The sequence below is a fragment of the Orbicella franksi genome, chromosome 3, assembly GCF_964199315.1.
Source record: "Orbicella franksi chromosome 3, jaOrbFran1.1, whole genome shotgun sequence".
Taxonomy (NCBI): domain Eukaryota; kingdom Metazoa; phylum Cnidaria; class Anthozoa; order Scleractinia; family Merulinidae; genus Orbicella; species Orbicella franksi.
The window spans coordinates 22349040-22374231 of NC_138147.1; the positions used below are offsets into that span (position 1 = coordinate 22349040).

Sequence of the window (25192 nt, forward strand, 5' to 3'; positions counted from 1 at the left end):
GAAGAAACGGAAAATAAAGGAATTGAGGAGGTGGTGGAGGAGGAGTACGAGGAGGGGTGGAGGTGGAGAAGGGAGCGGAGGGTGTGGAGGAGGAGGTGGAGGTAGAGAAGGAGGAGATGGAAGAGGAGGAGGAGGAGAAGGTGGAGGAGGAGATGGAGGATGAGGAGGAGGAGGAGGGTGTGGAGGAAGAGGTGATGGGGTAGGTGGAGGAGGAAGTGGTGGTGGAGGAGGAGGAGAAGGAGGGGGTGGAGGAGGAGGAAAAACAAGAGAATTGAAAAGGAGGAGGTGGAGGAGAAGGAGGAGGAGGTAGTGGAGGAGGAGGAGGGGGAAGGAGTTGGAAAAAAAGGGAGGAGGTGGAGGAGGAGCTGGTAGAGGAGGAGGAAGATGAGAAGAGAGGGAGGAGCAGGATCGTTTCCCAAAATTTTTCGTTCCTTTTCCTCTTTGGCTCAAGTATCACTCCTTCAGACCATTTACCGATCAGATTTGTGACCTCCTGGCGTGCTCTCTCTCAAACTTTGATGCAAAATTGGCAACTGATGATAAGGGCCAAACGGCTACAAGTTATTGGGGTTATACTTGCAAATCAAACGGAACAAACCTAACCGGAACTTCTACCGTATAATTTTTAAAGATACTTACAAAAAATGGAGCAGTAATATAATCCGTAAAATTCGACTTTTCCGACCCTCAAGTAAAGAAGTTTGAAGCCTTGAAACTTGCAGTATGATTTAACAGCAAGGGGAATATATTAAGCCAGGAGGAGTTTATTTGAGATGGCCGAAAAGACGGATTTTCCGGATTTCACGGAAATGTAAATATTAAACAACCATTATTATATTACTTCCCTTTATTTCTATAAGTATATTATAGAGTATTATATTAATAATATTATATAAGATACTTACAGGAATAAAGGGAAGTAAACAGTAATGGTTATTTAATATTCACATTTCCGTGAAATCCGGAAAATCCGTCTTTTCCACCCCTCAAATACAGAAGTTTGAGGCCAAAGAACTTGCAGTATGATTTAACAGCAAGGGAATATATTAAGCCATGAGGAGTTTATTTGAGATGGCGGAAAAGACGGATTTTCCGGATTTCACGGAAATGTGAATATTAAACACCTTTATTATATTACTTCCTTTTATTTCTGTAAGTATCTTATATAATATTATTATAATATTATAAAAGATACTTACAGGAATAAAGGGAAATAATATAATAATGGTTGTTTAATATTCACATTTCCGTGAAATCCGGAAAATCCGTCTTTTCCGCCATCTCAAATAAACTCCTCATGGCTTAATGTATTCCCTCGCTGTTAAATTATACTGCAAGTTTCAAGGCTTCAAACATCTTTACTTGGGGGTCGGAAAAGTCGGATTTTCCGGACTCATAAATTTCTCTGACTGACTGAAATAGCTTCGAATAACTCAGAGATGTTTGTACAACAAATTGAAAGTATGAAACTTCTTGTTTTGAGTGCTCATTTCGTTAAATCAGTTCAGTCTTTAAAGACTCCAACAGACAGTTTTAAACTTTTTGAAAGCAGTTTTTTACGTAGTGAATTTATGATAATCTGCTGATTTTTACGTTCGATGTGAATTAGCCTGAATGACTTGAAAACTCTCCAGAGAACGCAATCAAGAAAGTGGAAAGATAAATCTATCTACCAAGTTTAGGCGCAGAAAGAGTTGAAGTTGAAGTTACGATTGCAATTGACTCAACTAATTGTTTAATGATTATGAGTACATGCACTCCAAAGATGAACAGAGTTTGACGTTAAGACTGACTACTTTGTACACGTTTGTAGTGTTATTAAACTAGTGGCATTTCGAGTCCAGTCCTTTTCTTGAGAGAATCTGCTGTTCTTCCCTCTTGAAATTTGAAATCGGAATCTCTCAGAATGGCCGTCCATTGTCCATATCCGTGCCTGTTAATTCCTCGCCTGAGAAAATCGTCCTCGTCTGCCGTGAATTTCATCACCTGATGAAGTTTCCTCTGATTTCGCAGGTTCTCAGTGGGAATTACAATCTTCCTGGGGGAAGACAGGCTTGACTTTTCCATAGTTTCAACCGACAGTGTCGAGTTAGAAGTTGAACTGCCAAACCTCGCCTGTACATTTTCGTCCACCTCTAAACCCTTGCTTCCTTGAAGCTTTTGAAGACAATCGCGAGCCTTCACAGCAACTTCGCGCGATCTCCGCTTTTGATAGTGAACTTTGGCAACAGCAGAACTGTGTTTCTGGTCTTCCGACAAAATCCTTTGCTCCTCGCTGGTGAGCTGATTGAGGCTTTCTGTCTCAACAATTGGCGATAACGCGTAGGATTAATGTACTTTCCAATAGCATCAAAAACCAGTTTGCTCATAATTTCGCCCAATTTACTGTGTTGGCCGCCATTTCTGTTGACGAGAATGAAATCACACTCGGGTTTGAGCAGCGGTCTGACGTAGGAGATGTAGCCATCGAGAACTTGCATGTTTGCATCGGTCAGAATCAAAGAGTCAAATCCATACTTTCCAGCAGTCTTGAACGTTTTCTGATCAATAAATCCACCCTTTTCCTTAGCTGTAACAATCATGTCCACCGTCAAATATTGATAAGTCATGGGATGCGACCCCTTCACTTTGATGAACAGATACATGGCAACGAATTTCGTGGCAAATGTCAAGTCTGAAGTGTTAACTTGAGCTGGACTCGATTTGCAAATCTTCACGGTATTTTCGTAACGCGGCAGATGAAATTTCACCACCTCCAACAACTCCTCCATTGTTGCCCAGTGGCCTCTTGCTTCCAGTGTCTCAATGTCAAAATCTTGCGTCCACTGCAATCTCATCATTTTTGCAACCGTCTTTCGCGCCCTTTTGAGATACAACTCTGTTGCAGAGAACTTTCGAAGAACTGCCTCCGGCGCGCCATGAGGTTTTCTGAAGTCGATCATTTCAGAAATGGCATCTATGTAGCCTAAACGTCCACCATGTCCAAGCTTGCATTCGCCTTGTAAGTAGTCGATAAACTTGAACAACAAATTTGGAGAACACAAACTAAAGTCCACCACGTCAAAAGTCAACTCTTCCTCGTCTTCACAACAAAATCTAAAAAACTTAAAGCATCTTGTTACTATTTGTTGAGCTGCGCGATCTTTCGTGGAACCGCCACCACTACCAGTCAACCATCTCGTGAATACTTCGCCAATGTCACACGACAATGAAAATGAGAGAAGTAACTTTCCGGCATGTTTTGTAGTCTCACTTGTTTGATCTTGAATTGTGTTCACCATTGGAACATTTCTTGCTACCTTTAGCGAATCTGTGATTTCTTTCGAATTGGGCTTTTCATCGAAATAAAAGGACCAACTGTGCTTGGTATTAACGTGTTTTCTGCACCCTCTTTGACTTTGAAATCCACCATGGTCACACTCTTGTATTGGGCAGTGATACAAGCTGTCGGTTTCATCCTTTTCCAAGTGAAGCCGTTTTGGTTTGGGTGATGCTCCATCGATATCCGACCAATTGACCTTGCACTTCTTGCTCATTTTGCCTTTTGAAGAGCATTTGGCCAACACGATCTCCTTTAAATCTGACCCATAACCAAGGAGTCGATGACAAGCAAAGGAACTGCATATATGTTTGTATTTGCCAAGTCATGCCCTTACTTGCCCGCCCTCATTACTATTGTGCAAAATTCATGACAGTGACATGCAACCAAACTTGCCCAAGCAGGTCTGAGCGCGCCCTATTGTTTGCCTTACAAAGTACACCTCCATTTGGGAACAAAATAGGAATGCGCAGAGAAATGGTCCGAAATCTGGTCCCAAATGACCAATTTGGGAACAATATGTTCCATTCACAGAGAGGAACTCGGAAGAAAAGGTCCTAAATTATCAATTTGGGAACAATATGTTCCATTTACAGATAGGAACTCGGAACAAAACAGTCCTATATTTCGTAATAAGTGGCCAATTTGGGAACAAACTGTTCCATTCACAGATGGGAATTCGGAACAAAAATATCAATTTGGGAACGGTATGTTCCATTGGCAGATGAGAATTCGGAACAAAACAGTCCTAATTTACTAATTTGGGAACAATGTGTTCCATCAACAGATAGAAACTCGGAACAAAACAGTCCTAAATGACCAATTTGGGAACAATGTGTTCCATCAACAGATAGGAACTCGGAACAAAACAGTCCTAAATGACCAATTTGGGAACAATGTGTTCCATCAACAGATAGCAACTCGGAACAAAACAGTCCTAAGTGACCAATTTGGGAATAATGTGTTCCATTTACAGAGGGGACCTCGGAACAAAACAGTCCTAGTTTATCAATTTCGGAACAATGTGTTCCATACACAGAAAAGAACTCGGAACAAAACAGTCCTAATTTATCAGTTTGAGAACAATATGTTCCATTTACAGTTGGGAACTCGGAACGAAATGTTCCTCTTTTACACTAGAGTGAACGTTTTGTTCCTACTATGTAAAAAATCTGGTCCTCTTATAGTCAATAGGAACACAAAAACGAGGAACAGTCGATACTTGAGGAACGTTCCTTTTGGAATATAGGAACAGCCAACAAAACTTAAAATCAGCGAAAAACGAGGCAAAGACTAAAGAAAAACTCAAAAAAGCGTAAATCAAGCTCTTAGGTGAAAAGGAAACAATCTTTAAAAACTGGTGAAGTTTGTTTCGCTCAAGGGCAGCGAAACACGCCATAATAAATTTTTGGGAAATGTAAAGCAGAAAAATAGGCAAAATGGAGGAGGAGGAGGCTGAGAAGGAAGAGGAAGAGGAGGACGAGAAAAAATAGGCAAAATAAGTATTGGGGGAGGAGTAGGAGGAGGAGGAGGAGAAAAAAGAAGCAAATTAGGCAAAGTAAGTATAGGGGAGAAACTGGAAACGAGTGTAGCTCCCAACACTTCGTGGAATACCGACGGTCAAGACTTAAAGAGTTAAAATTATAATCAATTCTTTCTTTGGAGTTATTATTCAATAAACGTTATAAAGACTCAGACTCTGTTTTGCAATTGTTTATAACAATTTAATCACATTACTGTGGTGTATACCCCCTATCTCCCATCTTCTCTTTGGTTCTTAACCACGTGATATCGCGTACCCCTTATCCCCCATCTTCTCATCGGTTGTTAACCGCGTCACATTGTCTATTATATTGTTTTGTGAATACCCGTTTATAGGTCAAACGGTCTTGAAAGAGTTCATTTTACTTGTGACAACGTTCAGCACACCTCTTCTTTGTAGTTTCTTTCTGTCTTGGCAGTTATGGAGTTGAGTGATCGCGAGTTGTGTGACGCTTTCGGAGGAAAGTACTATGTTTGATGTAAGTGATTTTGGTCGCTATTTGAAAACTGCTTATTATTCGAGCTTCTGTTTTATTTGAAGCGATTAGTTTATAGTGTTTGTAGATGAAGTTAGGTCTTTACTTCAAGCGCGAAAAGTTTGAAGTTTCTTTCATGTTATTCTCAAGGGTTAAGATATAGCTTCTAAACATGTGCTTTTCGGTTTTAATTTATTGCACGTTCCATCTCTGACTAATTATGTTAATCCTTCAATGGTCGCCCAAAATGCCTATTTTTTGTTCAAGATTCTTTTGAATGATGCTTTTCTCAACGGAACAGTCGAGGTCAAGGAGTTTAGATTTCATTGCAAACTGCCATTAGCAAATCATTTCCACTTGAAGTATTTCAATTGTATTTTCTTCTTCTCGCCTTTTACCCTATATATTTTTGCCTTCGCTTATTATTCGTTACTCGTCAGAGTTTCTAAGTTGTTATAAGCATTTGTTGCATTTGCGTGAAAAAATATGTAGAAATACCAAAGAAGCACCAATTCACACATGCAAGTAAATACAAAGTAATGTTGCATAAGTCAGGCACCGTCAACGCACACACTAATGATTTACGTTTATTGTGAAATAATGTTTATGGGCGTTCTCCCACTAAGGGAGTGGACACAGGTCCCTCTTGTAAAGAATTAGGATTTTTTTTGAAAATACAATTGTTTCACATTTGATTTATATATGTATAGATTGATTCTCGATTGACGTATCGGACGAGTCTGAGGGAAAAATGGTAAGACCGGTCCCAGGCGACTGGTGGGCAATTTTCCCGCCCAAAACAGACTCCTGTGTTCATCCTCCTTCCTATGGAAACCTGGGACCTGGTTTCCAGGTTTCACTGCTGCTCAGTGTGTCCGAGCCGATACCGCCATCTTGAATTCTTAATTGGGCTCCTGATTGGCTGAAAATAACCTCCGCCATCTTGGATTTGGAAAACAATAACATTCATTGTTCTCCAAACAATAGCCTATTGTCTTTCTCGGCTCCTGATTGGCTACCGTCCCTATGAGCGCCCTGTACTACTTAGTATTTATGCTAATGTGCGTTTACGAGAAATAGATTTTTTTCTTGCTTAGCTTAGACTCGGTTAACGATATCAGATCACCTGAGGGACAATAAATGTTGGTCGGAATATACAGCATTTTAGAATACAGTTAAACAAATGATAAAACAGCGTTCCTTTTGTGCTGGTCTCTTTACTCTCGCCATTCTTCGTGCATCTTTCTCAGAAATAGAACCAGCAATTCAAACGTAAATCAAAACAGTTGTGGCCTCACCTAATGATAATATCTAGTAAACCTATATATTATTTATTACACGGGCCAACACACAAAACATGCAAAATGATTTTTTATGAAGGGCTTTCAAGGTCACGCCATCTCACTACGGGTCATGTCTTTGTCTTCACCCGCATAATGTAGGTAATGTCACAAGTGGGTACTCGGTTGTTAACTTGAAATTATGTGCATGGTGCTCAACTTAACAGTTCGACTGTTGTCTGACGTAGATGCATCATTGTAGTTTTAGTCTAGCTTGGATTGCCTTCAGTCTCAATATATATATGTCGTGAGTCTACGTGGGCAAAACAGAATTTGATATGACACGAGCCCACGCGAGTTGTTCACATACTGATCAATCGTTTCTGTTTTCTGGCGGTTTTGCAATGGAACACAACGCAACATTATACCCTGGTATTGTTATTCATGATATGGTCATAGGGAATTGCTCTAGCCTGGGACAAGCCTAACACCAGGCGAAAATAGAAGCGGACGGCTAGATGAAGCCCAGCTGACTCATTGGGTGGGAGGGTGGGTCAACCTTTTCGCTTTCGCGGCCTAGAGTAGAGTGATGGGGTAGAACACGTGTTTTATTTTACACCGTCATTTGCATAATCCCCACTGTATCAATTACCAAAACAAATTGAGTTTGCATAGCTGAGTGGCTACTAAAGACTGATCGCTTACGATAGCTCAGCCAATCAGATTGCAGGTTTGCGTTTGTTTTAGTAGAATTCTATTAAAACTTGCAGGAGACAGAAAAATATTCTCTATTCCTTAAACAATGCTATATGAAATCACGAAAGGGACTAGTTTGAGACTCCTTGATTTCACATGAAACGATGGAATACGCGTATATGGGTTTGCCTTGCGCGAGGAAACCAATTCATAGAATATGGGATTCCCTTTATATATATGCACGTTATCTCATGGTATGAAAAGAGTGAAAAGTGAAGTATTCGAAATGATGTAGATGAAGATATGCGATGTTCCCTACCTTGGAGTAAATAGCTTTCAGTTCTTTGTCCCTGAGGAGCATTTCAATCACTTCATTGTTTTCAGTGGTAAGCTTTTCAAACTGGTCCCATCTATTTGATGAAGGTGGCCGTGGATATTTCTTCATCCATCCTCCGCACGCAAATCGATAAAAATCCTCACATGGGTCTACTGACGGGTCCACAGAATTCATCAGATCTGAATAACAAACATAGATTTGGTCGTTCAAACCATTTACTAAGCACACATTTAGCCATATTGCATTGACAGCAAGGTGTAACTCCGCCCCTAACGGAGTTTTGGCGTCGTATGTTTTGCGCTGGCGAAATTAAATAGGAAGAAACAAGCATCATCCCCAAGATCAGATATAGGACAAAAACAAGAAACTTAAACACGGAGCGAGCTTATAAAAGGCAAGGACACGCCACCTTTGAAGCACCTTGTTGGCTTCTTTTGTGTAATGGTGGAAAGCCGAAGTCTGGTACCGTCGCACAACAGCAGAAGTCGTGGAGAAATTTCGTTAAAACAACAGAGTCATTTACATAGAAAAATATAAACTGTAAATAATAAAAATACAGTGAAAATAAAACTTATATTAACACTGGAAGAAGCCTTTGGAGGAACAAGAACGATGAATTCTCTTCGTCACTTCACGAAACATTCAAATTTCGCCGCTGACTAAAATAACAAAGCTGATGCCCGCGATTAACGAGCTACCTGTTTCCATTTATCTGAGCATGCCGAGAAGGACAGCAAATCTCGTAAAAGGTGATTTGGTTGGCCTGTGTTCACAGGCGGATTTTGGAGGGATATTCAAAATTATTCAGATTTATGAGAGTTATGATTGTGCAAACAAAATGCAAATTGAACAGTGCTGAGCTATTCCTCAAAGAAATTAGAAACAAAAAACACAAAAAGTAATACGAAGAAAACAGAGAGAACTTGAAAAATGGCAAAGTGAGATTTCGCCTGAATATTGACGTTAGAAAAGAGAAGGAAGACTCATGGCTGAATGCAAAAAAACAAAAAAACAAAAATCGCGTTCGCTAAAGACCGACAGAATTTGAGCAGCAAGAGTACAACAGCTGCCAATGTTCACCTTATGGAAGCTCTTTTATAACCGGGCTGAAGAATAACCATTTTACTTTAGATATAACGTATTACCTTCGCAGTCTGCTTTTATCTGAGACTTTTAAGAGTTTTAGTTTCCAAACTTATTTCTCAACCGCGTTTAATAATCGGATACTCCATTTTCTTTTCTGGCATCAAAAATAGCAGACAGGGCATTTTATAAATTTGAGCAAACAGCGCGAATTCATACGATACGCTTTCGCAAGTGGAAGAACAAAATTTCGAAGTTGAAATACAAAAAGTCAATTATCTTTGTAACTTCTCCTGCAGCTACCGTTCATTTAGTTCAAAAGGTATTACTTTCTTCTAAAATAAAACAGAAAATTACACCCGTCGCTCTCCAGAATTTTGTGGCAACGCGCTAAAATTAGACCTGAGTGAATAAGCCAATCAAATGGGAGCATTGGTCGTCCGTTGGAATTTGCGATTGGCAGGCTGAACACCTCAGCCTTGTTATATAGGATCGCTCCGTGTTTTAAGCGAACTATTTTCTCACAAGAACACCTGCAGCGCAGCGCGAGTACTAAGAGAAATGAAAATTTATGTTATTGAATAAGTATAACCAAATTACAGGTAATTAGTCCTTGGCTCTTTAACTTAAGACTGGTTTCCATATAATCGATACGATCGCGACCTAGAAAGCTTCAGCAATCCTAGCGATCGTATAGAAACCATTCCCCAACGATTGCCTAGATAGACTTTATTTTCATCTTTCATAGCGATCGTAGCGTCCGTTTCGAGCACAGCAAATGTATGGGATTTACAGAACACTTCGCAAAATACTTTCTCGATAAAAGTAAATATTTCTTATATATGGTGTACTGTCGTTCTTTTGGCTCAGCAGGTTTCAAGGATTCAGTTTACGGTCACTGTTTATTATACAGATAATAATAAAAGGGTGGAAAGTCCAACGGCTCTAAACTGGAACAGCTCAAGCGCCGAGGCGGTTTTCCGCCTGAAAATCCTATAGCTCGGCTTCCAAACTAAACAGCAGAAGAGAGAAAAGTTCTGCTAGTCTTCTTGTCTCATTCAATCGCAAATTCATTAAAACGGCCCACTACTAGCCTTCGAACAGAACCCAGGACCGAAAATTGAGCAACCCTAAAACATGGAATCTGGAAACCGGAATCCGGAACCAGAAACCAGAATCCGGAATCCGGAAACGGAATCCGGAATCCGGAATCGAGATACCATGAATGACGATAGAAATAATTCACTTTAGCAATGTCTAATTAATAAATTTAGGGAAAAATTATTTTGTTGTTATTTATTTTCTTGACTTTACTTCAACCACAAACTGTAATTGTTACAAATTTATTGACTAGTTCTGAACAACCCTTAGCTATACATCTGGCACGGTTGTTCAAAAGCTGGACAAAGCTATCCAGTCAGGGTTAGTGATTTTTTTAACTCATAGCCTGCGAGCAGGCTCTAGGATCTCTCTCTAGTGTCAAGCGTCTTTTTGCGTTGGCATGTAAGCGAGTGCCTTCTCGCTGCTTCGCCGCTCGCGCCCCCGGCCCAAACACAAGTGCCTGATTGCAGGCTAAATTACCCATCTTTTGTTGAACCTGGCCCTGGTGAGAACGCAGTTCTTGCCTAGATCAAATTCCCCTGAGAAGACTGGTGAGTAGCACAAAAGCAACAAGCTATTGCGGTGAGTGTCTGGCAGTCTTTTAGCATCTTCTAACCGGCAACATGTGGTCCGATCCGTTCGCAAGCGAGAAGCAGACGGAAGTAAGTGTGCAACATTTCTATAAATTGTTGTAACATGATGGCCGGCAAGAATATGTAGTGGTAATTTGTAACAGTATCAGTGTAGAAATAGTGTTGATCTGAAATTATAGTCTCGAATCTATTGGGAAAGACAAACTTATTTAGACGAGCCAGGTTACATTTGCTGGCTTTACTTGTCTTTCCGGTGGTTGTTTTTTTGCCTTTGGCTCTTTTGCCCGTTTTAATGTCTTTCTTTTCAATGCGACAGCGGGACAGAAAAACGTAAACGTGTTGCAATGCGATGCTTTCCCGGGAAATCCTAATCCATTGTAATTGACGCTAAGAGGTTCTGTTGTTCCATTGGTTTGCGGATTCCGGATTATGGATTCTTGGTTTTATTAGGGTTGTCCCCGAAAATTTTCAAGCCGTCAAAATACGTAGCGACAAAAAGTTGTGTCGGGGGGAAATTGCTGTTCCCTAGCCTCTGTCTGATTGGATACAGTTAAACAATGGTGGTTAAAAATTCCTTCCCGTGGATAGGGTGGTATCGGCAAAGTCAATTGTCACTAACGTAGTTGTGCTTATTTAGTCTTTTGTTCGGTGACTTTCGTGCAATTTAAGATATCCAAATTTTCCGACACTCTTTCGTTTGACATTATCCCTGAAATGCTCTGGCGAAACAGTCAAATCTGCATACCCTATAAATTCGCTCAAAGCGGATGTATTCCTCCCAAAATCAAACGTGAGAGTTTAGTTCGTAAAGGTCGCGCCACGGCAAGAGATTATCTCGCCTTATGAAACCGGAAACCAATGGAACGACAGGACCTCCTAGCGTCAATTACGATGGGTTAGGATTTCCCGGCGAAAGCATCGCATTGCAACACGTTTACTTTTTTCTATCCCGCTCTCGCATTCAAGAGAAAGACACTAAAACGAACAACCAGAGGAAAGACAAGTAAAGCCAGCAAATGTACCGTTAAGTACAACAGAGTATTTTCTCGCAAGTCGATTTGGAAGGAATCGTCGCTCGAGGGATAAAGAAGTGTAGTGTGCTTGTTCATACACACCGCGTGGATGTGTGTGCTTTCTACATTTTCATAATGTGCTATCCTACTTAAATATGCGTACACAAAATATAATATACAATAGGTGCTAATTCTCACGTGCCAATATGTTACATCCCCTTCTCTTAAAAAACTATGTTAGTTGAAATGAAAACAAACAAAAACAAAATATTCATTCGGGCCAATGTCTCAGGTACACGTATCTTGTATATACGTTGACAATGAATAAAATTAGAATATATAGGGATTTTCTGTCTAGAGTTCATGTATCATGCTAATAATAACTACTAAAGCAAGCGTCAGAGATTAAGTCTTTCCGGTGCTCGGATTTCACGTCCCGCGCGAGATTTTCTTGGTCCTTTCTCGGCTTCTGTTAAGGTGGGACATTGTGGGTTGGCGCTTGAGGGCCGTATAATCAACTTGCCACTCGATGGGTTGTTTGCTGAATTGCCTGCTGTGGTGGACTCTCGTGGATTGGCGCTTGAAGATTGTGCAGTCATACTTCCTTGAGGAATGTAACTCGACAAGTTGTTTGCTAAGTTGTTGGAAGCATTATTTGGTCTAAGATGGATTCTATTTCTTCGTAGTTGAGCACCAGTTCCAGTTTCTATAAAATACGAGCGAGGGGTCTCTCCCTGATCTATGGCTCTAGCAGGATTCCATGTCTTTCTCACGGGGTCTTGTACATAGATGGCTTGGTTCCTGTGTAGTTCAGGGAGTTCTTTGGTGTGCCTGTTGTAATAGTAGCATTGGTTGTCTTGGCTGTCTGGAAAACACGAATAGCGAATAGCGAATATTCGCGAAAAGCGAATAGCGAATAGTCCCGAATAGTGCGAATAGTCTCAAATAGTGCAAATAGTGGCGAACAATCGCCAAAGGTGGCGAATAGTGACGAATAGTCATCAATAGTCACCGCTTCAGATCTAATATCCTGCGTTAATTAATTATCCAATTAAGCAACAGAAATTCAGTGAATTTATTATCTTTTCTTCTCTGAACTCAGGCTAGGGCTGTCCATCGCGGACATTAAGAAAACAGAAAACACAAGGATAACCTAATAAAGATGTATTTACGCTTTTGCAGCTGTTAAAACAGAAGAAATTACGTTTAGAAACACCTTTTGTCTTAATGAGCGTCTGGGGTGTCAGGAATAGCGAATAGCGAAAAGTCGAAATTTTGTGTAAATGTGCAAAATCAATATTCATTGTCACAAAAATTGATCGCATAAAAACCCCCACGTTTTTATAGTCTTCATCGATTATCATAAATCATGTGTAGGTAAGGTAATCCAAAGAATTGTGGAGCAGAATAACATTCAATTTTCAGCATTTACAACGGAAAGACGAAAACAATTCAGCTTTTAACGGACCTTCGGTCGCTTATCGAGAGATCCGAACAGCATGAGAGATCGTGTAAACTGAAGCACATTATAGCATTTACCCATCATGCAGTTCGGCGCGTGGCCAACCATCTCTGAGGTATCAGTATACCCCAAATGACCATTATTCGTTGGCGCCACTTGACGGTCGGACATTTCACGCGAACCCCAGTTAAGTATATATTTCCTGAAAGCTTTAAAGATTACAAAGGTATATTTATTAAAATTAAAAAAAGTTAATTAAGGTTTTCCGAGTATAGTGTCCTATTTCCCAAAGTACAGAGCAGGAGGTTCAGTAATCAAGTTCGTTTCCGGCCTGTTTTGAGGGAGAGGACAAGATTAACATCGCCGTGTCTTCTTGGTATCTTTCTCTGAAAAACGGTGTCGGGAAATTTTGATAACTTGTCTGGTTTGTTTTCGGCACGCAGTCAAACTTTGAGAGTTGGCAAAACATGCATTCTCTTCTTTAAACTAGTAGTAATCGTAGATTACAGAGTGTGTTCGAGTTTTGGTAGGATTGGTATGTTAAAAAATCAAAAATTCAAAGAACAGCATTTTGTGCCTAAGCTGTTAGGAACAGGTGAAATCGGCCTCCCTCCAGCAGGAGCGAAAACAAATAGATTGATCGCAAAGCACGTGCATACGTGTATGTTCTCGTTTATACGTGTATTACGACCGGTCAGTAAAAAACACGGACTGCAGTTGGTAGGCTGCATTTAGTCCACAGTCCGCGTTTTATTCCTGAGTCCGTGTTTTATACCCAGTCCTTCGTCCATGTAAACACTTTCGTTGGGTTTATGTTACATAATTTACGCACAACGAAGTGAAACTACACATCTCCTCCTTTAATTTTTTTCAGCAGAAAGCAGTTTTGGTTTCTGGTCGAAGAGAAGAGGGTACACAACACGCAGCAAACTACAGCTTTCTGTTCGTACGAAAAGTCGTACACATTTCGTGAAGACATGTCTGCAGATTTTTAAATGCCATAAACACTGACTTCGAACTTTAAATAAACAAATTAGTAAGCCTGGATCTCATATGCCGCCGACATACCTGGGACATACCCGCCGGCACGGCCTGGGACATCGTTACGGCATATGTGAACATTTATCGCCGAATCATAATCTATCCCAGGCAGTGACTGCCAGCCTGCCTGCAAAGCTGAGCTGAGTTCAACTTCGCAGGCAAGCCGGTGGTGGTCGGCGATGAAACTATTTTATGCGAACATCATCTGCGGACGCAACGTACTCCAATAAGACGTTTCGATCCATATTTACAGGTAAAATGGTTGAAAATTGCGCAATTTGATTTGCATTTCGAGCAAATTTGAGTACGTCGGCGATCCATCCCCGGGGATCCATCGCAGATGCGCCGGGGACCCACTGGGACAGATCGCCATATGTTGTCAGTTGCAACCGGCGACTACGTCGCTGGTAGGTCGACGGGATTGAGAACCAGGCTTTATCCGCCACAGCCCACAATAAGCCGCCTCGACACTCGAAAGAAAGCACATGGACGAACATGGAGATGACGTTATTCGCCCCTGAAGAATTTTTTGGGTCCATAGAAAGATACATACGCAAAAACTCCAACCTAGTCCCCAGGGCCTTCTCCTCGACGATGTTCAAAATGGCGGCACATTGAGAAGGCCTTGGGGACGAGGTTGACTCGAATTCTCTTCCATCGCCAATCTCGTTCTCCAAGTCTTCGTTCCCCTTGACCAGCGGTCGGAAAACGAGAGCTCTGGGAGCAACCATTTCAGGCATGCGCCATAGATACAGACTGCGCAGTGAAACCGGATGGGCATTCTCGTCCCCAGAGCCCACAATCCTTCTGGCCTGCGGCAGGGATCGAGAGCTCTGGCAGGATCCGATTTCCTGAGCATGCGCAGAGCATTCGTTTCGTATTCTCAGCCAATCAGATTTGCCAGATTTGACGGGAAGTCCGTGAATCGCGGACTTCCGGTGTTGGACCAGCCCAGAGCTCTCGATCCCTGCCGCAGGCCAGAAGAATCGTGGGCTTTAGGGACGAGATTGCCGGATGGCCAGAATTCGGTTATTTCCTTTGTTATTTCAAAATGGTTGCTCCTAGAACCCTCGTTTTCCAACCGCTGGTCAAGGGGAACGAAGACTCTGGGAACGAGACTGTTCCATCACCGCATTGAGGTCTTACATGAGAAAGCATTGCGCCTGCGCGAACTCAGTGTGTTGCCGCCTTTTCGAGCGGACAAGCGTTTTTTTTATTTTAGTGAACATTTTCAGCAATAATTTGCTCTAAAGCACGTTAGAATGTTTGACAACGACACGGATACCAGTCAGAGGAAGGAAACATCTGGACAGAAAAAGGAAAGCAGCGATAGCTCTCGAAGTAAAAGTGCTCGAGGACATTGAGGTCCAATGTCGTGGAAAATGGCGCTGCTCCTTCTCATGGTGAAGGACCTTCGACAGCTCTCTTAGCTACCATGCAAGAAGGATTTGCAACACTGCCCGGAAATATGGCTAATGCCATTTCCGAGGCTTTTAGTTTTAAGTCAGCTAAGGCCGACCTAGAGATGTCCTCTGACGAGGAAACTCGAGAGGAAGATGTATTGCAACACCGTCCGGAAATATGGCTAATGCCATTTCTGAGGCTTTTAAGTCGGTTAAAGCATTTCCTATGACGGAAATTCAAGACGAAGATATCCTTAGCTGCCATGCAAGAAGTGTCCGGAAATATGGCTAAGGCCATAGACTTAAAAGTTGGTTAAAGCCGACCTAGAGATTTCCTATAACGAGAAAATTCAAGAGGAAGATATCCTTAATAAGAGGGCAAGTCCACCGCGAAGTAGAAGCGGGAAGAGGCTAATGGCAAAAGCCAGAAGTGTATAGTCATTATACATTTGGACGCGTCTGTCGCGCAGTTGCTTGACACCTCCTATCCTCCCTCTAATGAGGGTAAAAGCAAAGTGCTTAGCATCAACAGCATCTGCAAGAGGAGGAAACTGATCCGAATGTGGACTCAGAACTGGCAAGCGTCATAAATACATTATGAAAGACACTGCCAGAGGGAAAACTCTCGGAAAAGATAAACAAATATTATTGCCCTGAGAATTGTGAAAACCTGACAAAAGTATGTGTAAACCAGGTTGTATGGGATAATTTGAGCCCATCTGTTCGTTTACAAGACGTTTAAGTGCAAAAGGTACAAACGTCTTTGTTTAAAGGCAAATGTGCCTTGACGTGCATGATTTTAAAACAAGCTTGTTGAGCAAATAATACCACTACCTGTTGGAAGTGAGCTGCTTCAAGAGGCTACAGATGCCTTTGCTTTGTTAGCTAATGCTAACACTGGGCTTAATAAAAGGCATGGAGAGTTGATGAAGCTTGACTTACATAATGATTATATGCGTTAATGCTCCTCATCCATCCCAATCACAGATTAACTGTTTGGGAATGATTTGCCAAAGCAGGTAAAGTATTTGACAGCAGTCGACCATGTTGGAAAAAAGGTCAACACAAGAAGTGGGCCAATTGCCTGACCCCATACTGTATATGTCTAATGACTGTATTGCAGCCAGTGACTGAAAGAAATTTCATCACAGTGGGAGAATACTACTTCTGGCCCCTTTATTCTTTATAGTATTACTCACTAGAAAATTGAAATTGCTGTTGGGTTTCCACAGCAAGATGCTATTTGAAGCGAAATATGCGATCCCTTCGGGAACAACACATTATTCAGAGTGAAATTGTAAAATTGATATATATATAAAGGAGTTATCCAAGAAACTACCCACCGTAAAGGAGAATATGCTTCTACTATATTTCTACTATGTTCATCCGCCCTAAGAAGGACGACGCTTGTATTCTCTTTAAATCGAGAAAACCTTAATGAGCATGTGCAGTACCATTTCAAGATGGATACTCTGCAATCTGCTAACCGGCTCATGAAAAGGAAATGCTACTGGGCATTAGTTGATCTAAGGGATGCTTATTACTCGGTGCCCATTGATGAGAAATATTAACAGCTAAGTTCAGCTGGAGAGGAAAATTACTTCAGTTGATTTGTTTACCTTATGGACTTTCTTGTTCCCTACGCCCGTTTACGAAAATCTTAAAATCTGTTTATGCCACTCTTAGAAAGAAAGGACATTTAAATGTGGGGTATATTGAGGACTCGTATCTACAAGGAGGTACGATACATGAATGTCAGTCTAATGTTACTGATACTTGTTGCTTATTTACAAAATTGGGGTGTACTGCACACTCTGTGAGTGAAGTCAGTGCTTGGACCAGTTGAGACACTTGTTTTTCTCTGAGTTTTTGTTCTGAATTCTGTCAGTATAACTGTGTCCCTCTCCCAAAGCAGTGCCTTGGGCTTATTAGCAGTGTATCAGTCTATGGCAATTAAAAAAAATAGCTTTGCAGAATTACAATGGTGGTGCGATAATATTGAGAAAGCTGACTGTCCTCTTTGTACCCCAAATGTAAAGATTGACATAACCCTGCACACACTTCACACAAGGGTAGGGTGCATTCATGGGCATTTAAAAACGGGAAGCAGAAGGACTGAGGCTGAACTAAAGAATCACATTAATTGCCTTGAACTCATGGCTGTATTTTTTGGTTTAAAAGCTTTCTACGGTAGAATGAAAAGTGTCCATATTAACATTTATTTGGTCAATACAACCACTGTTAACTACCTTAATTCTATAGGAGGCACACAATCTATAGAGTGCCACTCCGCTGCTTGAGATATTTGGCAGTTTTGTATTGAGAGAGATCTGGATTTCTGCAGCTCTTCTCCCACTGAGGGAAGAATAATACTCAGGCTCACAGAGAGTCTAGAGATTTTATTGATAATAAGGAGTGGAAATGTTAAGGCCAGACATTTCAACAAGTAACAAAAATCTGGTTGAACCACCTATTGACCTGTTTGTTTCTAGGCTAAATGCACAGTTGTCTTGTTATGCATCCTGGGGACCTGATCCTGGCACAACTTATGTAGATGTTTTTTCGATTATATGGGAAACACAATTTTTTCTGTTTTTTCCCCATTTAGTTTGATTGCTCATTGCCTGCACAAGATAGTAGGGGTGGAAGCAGAGGGCATAATGATTGTTCCCTTTGGCCTACCCAGCCATGCACAGGTGGTGCACCTGATAGTAGACGTGCCAAGGACACTTCCACAGCAACTGATCATGACCATGCTCAAAATGCCAGGGAAAGAGCATGAGTTTCGTCCATTCATAAAGACAATGTTCCTGATGGTTTGCAGATTATCAGGTAATCCCTTGAAGTGCAGGGAAATTTTAAGAGGGCTGGGGACATAATCCTACAATTTTGGAGACATAGAACTCGTAAACAGTACTCATCTTACATTACGAAGTGGATACATTTTGTGGTAGCCAACAAATTGATTGTGTTTCCCCCACTTTGGCCCAAGCATTAAATTTTCTAGTTGAACTGTTTAAAAAGGGAATAGGATATAGTGGTATAAACACTTGCAGGGGCCCGTTACTTGAAAGCCCCGGAAACTTTTCGGGCCCGTAAAGCCATAGTAAAATCTCGAACCTTACGATTACAGCGCTGTTTTATTCACATATTCTTAATATGAAGAGACCCAGGTCTTCTTTGTCATGGATTATCAACCCCTTGGCTCTAATCCTACAGTTACAAGGTACCTCTAAAGGGTTTTTTTAAAACAAAATCCACAACACCATGATACACACGAATATGGGATGTTAGCAAGGTACTTTGCTACCTTGAGAAGCTTTGAGACAATATATAACTCAGAGGATTTATCATAAAGGGACCTCATCTTAAAAACTGCAATGGTTCTATCTGCCCAAAGAGGTCAAACTATTTATCATCCTAACCTTGCTGATTTGATAAGTTCAGAAACTTTGATTATGTTTATCTTGTGGAAAGTTATCTGCCCAAAGAGGTCAAAGTATTCATCATCTTAACCTTGATGATATGATAAGTTCAGAGACTTTGATTATGTTTATCTTGAGGAAACTTCAAACAATTCCAAACCAGGAGTTAAGCTAATGCTAGTCAAGTTTACTTCATATCCTTCTGATCCTCGCATTTGTGTGATCACTACTCTAAGGATGTACTTAGCTTGCACAAGATACAAACGCGGTGACAATAAGGCATTGTTCATTGGATCATTAAGCCAGCTTCTAGAAGAACAGGGATTATGGTTGTTATGCACAGGTCTGGGATAAATGTTGAACTGTTCCAGCCTCATAGTACTGTAGTGCTGTAGCCACATCCAAAGCAAGTGTATACAGATTCTGTCAACATCTGAGTGGAGTTCAGCCTCCACATTTGCTAAGTTTTACAACTAACCTGTTGATGTCGATAACAACTTTGCAGAAAATGTTTGAAATCTGTAGAGTAAGGGATTATTGTGTCATAGATACTCTGCAGACAAAGTGTTGTGTTACAGAATATGCATGGATTCTGTGTGGAATTTTTCAAAAGTGTGCAGTGTGCTTTGAAGTCTCATGTAAGACCTCAATGCGGTGACAGAATAGAATTTGAAAATGAAACGAGACTTACCTGTAAGTTGAAGTTTGATTGGAGTTCTATCCGTCACCAAGCATTGAGGGATTACATTCCATTCAATCAAACTTCAAGTTTCTGTTAAGTCTCGTTTAATTTTCAAATTCTTCCGCATTACCCGATTAGAACTGCGTTCTCTTGAACGCAGATACAGGTAATCATAACTTTTGAAAGAAGCAAAAACTAAAATTTTCCCGACACGAAAAGCATTGAAAATTCGCCGGAAACGAACTCAAAAGTTGTGCTTCACCTGAGGCCGCCCAGACATTGAATACGATTAATACGTGAAATTACGCTGTGGGCGATTGCGTTACAATTTTAGCCGTTTATAAGACGATGTATCAGAATGCTTCGAAAATTACTCTAAATGCTACGTGTAGAAAATAATTTGAATAAAATGGTTTACCCTATATTTGCATTGCGTTATTTTGATGTCTCTGGGTTCCTAGAGGTGGTTTAGAGCCATTTAAGCGAGTTTTACTTTCTGGCGGTTTGCTTCCCCTAAAGAGAAACGTTTCTCTTAGGGGAACCAAACCGCCAGAAAGTAAAACTCGCCAAAATGGCTCGAAACCACCTCCAGGAACCCAGAGACATCCGTTGACAGCTCTCAATTGGCCGAGGTAATTAATGCAGAGACGTTTTTCGTTCATAACTTTGAATCAATCTTTTTTCATAGAATTTTTTTATTGAAAGATCCCAATAAGATCTATCTGAAAAAGCGAAAAACAATTTTTTGAAAAACTGTGAATTTTGAGGTATACTGATTAAAGAACCATTGTGGCTTTCAGAAAGGTGTTTTCGTTTCTTTCCAACACAGAAATGGGTCCTTTCTTTGTTTCTTTTCCTCGGTCCAAGGACGTTTTTCTGTTTGGAATTTTCCTCTAGAGAGCAAGCGTAAAGGGCCTCTATTTGCAAATTTTGTGAAATGCGCGATGTAAACAACACCAAATAACATGAAATACGAGCTCCAAAATGAGCGTTTGCAGCGAAAATTTCGCCTGGCGGTTTCCTCGATTTAAGCGATTATGACACCTTCCTGATTTATTAACTTCATTTAAGAATACGTTTTTTCTGAATAACTCAGCCGCTTTTTGAGATTTTTAAATTTTTTCTTTTGTAAACATTAGATAAAATGACTGACTCCGGTTTTGTGAAACAAAAGAAAAAACGATTTTTTGTGCCCTTGAAGGTGGGAAGTAACGTATTACATGGAAGTGACGTATTACATGGGGCATACTTCTACTTCGTGACCTTTAAACGTGGTGCACGTTTCATGAACAGGAAATTCTCTAAGAGAAGAGAGGCCAAATTACCTCTCATATATATTTCTGGCCCAATATATAATTAAAAGTTTAACTGATTACTGGCCGACTACCGGATGACGTTCTTTGACTAGCCCACTGACGTTCATGGCATTTATCCAGAACTTCTCAGTTACTAACTCTGCTAACGGAAACAAGAAGAAATTCCAGTGCAGGCTGGATGCTAAGTCTGGCTCCTCTCAGATTTATTCTGATGAACGGTCGTTGACCTTATAAGGCCTGACTTTACAACAGTGTGTAGAAAGTTAATGATTAAGTGAAGGCTTTGAGTAGAAATCTTTGACAACATACAAACAGTTCTGAAAGAGATAGGACCCTTCCTCTTTTCCTATTGGACAAAAAATGCGCGTCTTCGATAACAAAATAATAATTTAGCAGTTTAAAAAGAGGCACTAAAAATTATGTACTAATAACAAAGCTGTTTTCCATGAATGCCGTGTCTTTATGAATTCAAGATTGAGCAAGATTTACTAGCCTAGATTGGAGATTTTGTGTATATTTTACAGTTTTTATGTTTATATTTTAGCTACAGATCTCCCTACGCAACCCCGCATTAGCTTTTCGCTCTTGTCCTGTTCATCGAGGTTATCTATCCATTCATCCATTGTTGTGACCACCGCCGTGATCATATCCCTTTAATATTTCAGGAAAATTGGCTTAGCCGAGGCGGGCTAACCCTCTACAAATAAGGGACACTCAGCTAAAAATAAAGTGCCCAAGATTATCCACCGCAACATTGGGAGGTGAATTATTGCTCTAATATCGATGCCTCCAGTATCAAATTAATGAAGCAAGGGTTACTTAAGTTGGTGTGACTTACATTTGGTAGATTTTTTTTTTCAGTGGCACGAAAATAAATCAGATTTGCCCGGGGATTTACCAACGCTCTTACCTGATGCGGCATGTAGGCATTCTGCTGTCCAGCATGATCCTCCATAATATTTTTCTGGTGCCGGTGACCGTGAAGGTGATTCGACTCGTTTGTCTGCAGCTGCTGCCTTGGGTCTTGATCGCTCAATCAAGTAGAGATTCAGTAGAATAAGACAACATATGATCAGCAGAGCGATGGCAAGAATTAGAGGTTTCACAAGCGTTGAACATCTCTTCGTTTCTTTAACCTCCAGCAACACAGACGTTGTCCTTCTCCTTGCCTTGTGATCCTCACAAGTCTTTGTTTCATCCATCAAAAGTCGGTTTCGCTCGACAGATTATGGTTTCGCCGTTTGATTTATTTTGATTCCGTCGTCAGGGTACCTAAGCCCACTTAAGCTGACAAGATTCACCGCTAGACGACAGATGCTACTGGTAATAGTACTTTTGACAAAGGCGATTTTGTTCAGTTAACCCTAAGGTGAAGAACTCTATTCATTTCCAGTGTTCACGTATGTGATACTTAGTGACGTCACAGCTCTAATGCCAGCCTTCTTTCATACGTAAGACATGCAAGCACGCCAACGCGACTAGCCACATTAACTACGAAGATTGTCTAGGAAAAGATCATTTTGTTATCTTGAACAAGGATTATGTACTTCTTATTTGTGGCAAACATCTAGCAAACGAACTAGACTCGATTCCAAAAACCAGACTAACAGATCAACAGAAACCTATGCGAGCCTTCTCTTCAGATTATTCTTGGCTCGAAAGAGAAATAATTCTGCGAGTGATCAATTCACGCCTGATTACGATCAGTATATCATATTCACTACAATAAAGCAGGGCAGAAGATTAAGAAATAATTACGCTTGTCAGTTTGCAATAATTTCTATATTAGACATGAAGAGTTTACTAAGTTACGGTGATGAAAAACCTACTAGTAGCACTGTAGTAAGCACTTGAAATTTTCATTTGGATGTCAAATTTCGTTTCGGTCAGTTCGGATAAAAAATACTGAGCAGAAGTAAAACATTGGCTGTCAACCAAGATCGAACCAAGAGCACTGACACTTGAAACGTATGGCAATTGGAAAATTGCCATGTGATGAGATACACCTGAGGTTATTTACCCGTAGTTTCTGAGTGGGAGGGCCGGACGGACGGACGGAACGACCCGACCCAACTCAGAGCATAACTTTCCTTTATTGCACATACTTTTATTGAGAAACGGTAGCCGTCGAGCCATGCTTAGACCTTCAGGACATATCGAAAAGAGAAACATATCGCAAGAGAAGAAGTATTTCTGTGCCAGATAACTCTTTATATGCCCCTAACCATCATATCAAAAATTGACCCCCAAAAAACAGTTGCCGAAATGATCCACAGACAGGAAATCACCCAGGAATGATCCCCAAATAATTTTCAGAAGTGAATGGTGAGTAAAGATCTCGGAATCACTACAGAACACTGAAAATAAAGATAGTAAGTAGAAACAATAGAATGTACTTCGGAGCCAATCAGCACAACAGAAATATACTTTGTGGTCTCTCGGGAATACTTCGTATCAACAATGATTTGCCGATAATCCTCGACGACCAACGAAAATCTCGGCTTCCTCGTGGAGTGGTTTACTCCTGTATCAGCTTCTCTCTGGGATTGATCGAGGTGAGTGTCTTATATTTTGCAACATTAACTTCTCACAGTTTTCATGTTTTGTTTCTAATAGATCAGATGAAAGGTTGTGTGAGTATTATTCAGCTTTTAAGGACGGTGACTCCAAATCAAGTTTAATGAACCTGTACTTAAACCAGGAACACCAGAATAGCAGCATATCGCTAACCACTAACTGTTAACGTCTTCCAGCTGAAAAACTAGCTGTTATCTGTCGAAAACTATACCGAAATCCAACTGTAAACATGTTCCTGCAGATGGAGTAGTGCGAGCGCAAAACAAGTGCGAGATACGCAAATGTCTTACTTACTGGGGAGGTGACAGGACAAAATGTAACGGGCACCGTAAAAGTTTTCAAAAAAGATCAATAACTTTAAAAAAAGCGTGGTTACCCCTACATTTTATGATATCAAATGGAAGTGGCAAGCCTATTCAATAAGTGACTAGTTTCTGCCAGTGAGCAAAAGGTATTTAGGCTGCATTTTAGCTGAACCAGAGGAAGTCTGAGACGCTAAAAGCGCTGGTGCGATGATTTTGTCATTAAAAACATACCTAAAATGGTTTTTATGGTACCATTTATCATGCAGTTTTAAGATCTTTATAAATGTGTTTGCTTTTCTGTATGTAAAAGCGAATTCTAAGGAAATTTGTGAGGAAATGTCCTTTCCTTCTTTTTTTCAGAAAAAATGCTGATGTCAGCATTTTTGTAGAGATTCAAGGCTAATTATCTCGGAAAGATGCGTGGCTACCCCAATTTTTCTATGTGGATTCTTATAGCCCTTGCAAAGATCTACTTCAGTTTTCCGCGTGGTCCTAACCTGGCGCAAAAACCTTTGTATTTAGTAGGCACCGTCCTTAAGTAGATATGTACGACGAATTTCTTCGGTATATCGGCGACCTGATTTGACGACGCTTGCAAAACAACATGAACGCTTTTCGATGCTCCTTAAGCAACACGTGCGTTTGCCGATACTCCATAATATGGAAATTCTTGAAGTGCCCGTGAAATGAAAAATAATTGCTGCTTATTTAAAAGGCTTTTCAAAATACAGAAGAATGGCATTTTCCTTTTTGGAATATTTTTTTAACCCGGAGATTGCGAAAGCATTCTTTTTACCCGGAGATTACGTGAGCAATCTTTTGGGTTTTAGTTGTGGTGCAGATTATTCAAATGATATGCAAATGATGTCCTTCCAGCATCCCTAAACGTTTTTGGGGTAATTCTGCTGACCAGTAGATAAAGCTCCTGAAATCACTGTATTAGTCAATATTGCAGGCACATGTATCGTTTTACATTTCTAGGTCAAGGTCTATATGACAGTGATTGTTGCACTAGAAATGGAAACTTGTTTTGTTTGCTTTCTGGGTATAGTTCATTTGACATTTCTATCACAATTCTAATCTTAAATTAACAGTTAACAGTTAACAGAAAGGGTTTTGCACTTCCGACGTTTTCATTTAGGGCGGGTTTTAAGTCCTGTATTATCTGTTCAAAATCCACTTTACACCTTTTGGTGTTCATTTACAAAAAATATCCATTCATTTGTGTTCAAATTTGTTTCATTATGGTTAATATACTGTCATTAACACCAATATGACATTCATTTGCGCGTAAGGAACGTTCAAGAATAACATTTGCATATGTATTAACATTCAAAATCATCAAAAGATAAACAACATCTTCCCTTGACATTCATTGGCTGTAAATGTATTTTCAGTTTTGTCGGAAAAAAATTCGTTGTCACGAAACGACAATCATGTACACTTTTGGAGTATCCTTTTTCAACAAAAGACTTTCAATAATACAGTTTGCATGAGCACTCACAATCAATTGCATTATTATACAACCATATCCGTGAAGG

The 25192-nt window shown here is 40.5% G+C and overlaps 3 protein-coding genes across 5 annotated transcripts in view; 1 reads left to right on the top strand and 2 right to left on the bottom strand.

Moving 5' to 3' along the window:
• LOC145482673 (endothelin-converting enzyme homolog) overlaps positions 1-22135 on the bottom strand; it is a 99515-nt gene extending 77380 nt beyond the window's left edge. The window contains exons 1-2 of one of the 2 annotated variants that reach the window (XM_081461308.1): positions 21680-22135; positions 7633-7829 (exon numbers count right to left, since the gene is read on the bottom strand). In XM_081461308.1, coding sequence (XP_081317434.1) covers positions 7633-7829; positions 21680-21971 — 489 coding nt within the window. In that variant the 5' untranslated portion in view covers positions 21972-22135. The remainder of the gene's footprint in view (positions 1-7632; positions 7830-21679) is intronic. The other variant, XM_081461307.1, reaches the window with a different exon arrangement.
• On the bottom strand, positions 7-4265 carry LOC145482689 (uncharacterized). Its single transcript, XM_081461330.1, has one exon. The coding sequence runs from the start codon at positions 3534-3536 to the stop codon at positions 2181-2183; it is 1356 nt and encodes a 451-aa protein (XP_081317456.1). The 5' UTR covers positions 3537-4265; the 3' UTR covers positions 7-2180.
• On the top strand, positions 7839-18508 carry LOC145482747 (uncharacterized). Of its 2 annotated transcripts, none has more exons than XM_081461387.1 (2): positions 7839-16365; positions 17955-18508. In XM_081461387.1, exons 1-2 carry the CDS (start codon positions 16292-16294, stop codon positions 18223-18225), a joined length of 345 nt encoding a protein of 114 aa, XP_081317513.1. In that variant the 5' UTR covers positions 7839-16291; the 3' UTR covers positions 18226-18508. The 2 variants fall into 2 exon arrangements, with proteins under 2 accessions (XP_081317513.1, XP_081317514.1); XM_081461388.1 differs by having other exon boundaries at positions 7839-10496.
• Positions 22136-25192: the final 3057 nt, after the last annotated feature.

Bases quoted from the DNA above. Each gene is read 5' to 3' on its own strand.
- LOC145482689 (XM_081461330.1), bottom strand. From the start codon at position 3,536: ATGAGCAAGAAGTGCAAGGTCAATTGGTCGGATATCGATGGAGCATCA.
- LOC145482747 (XM_081461387.1), top strand. From the start codon at position 16,292: ATGATTATATGCGTTAATGCTCCTCATCCATCCCAATCACAGATTAAC. The intron at 16,366-17,954 runs GTAAAGTATTTG...TTCCCCATTTAG, and splicing joins GGAATGATTTGCCAAAGCAG to TTTGATTGCTCATTGCCTGC.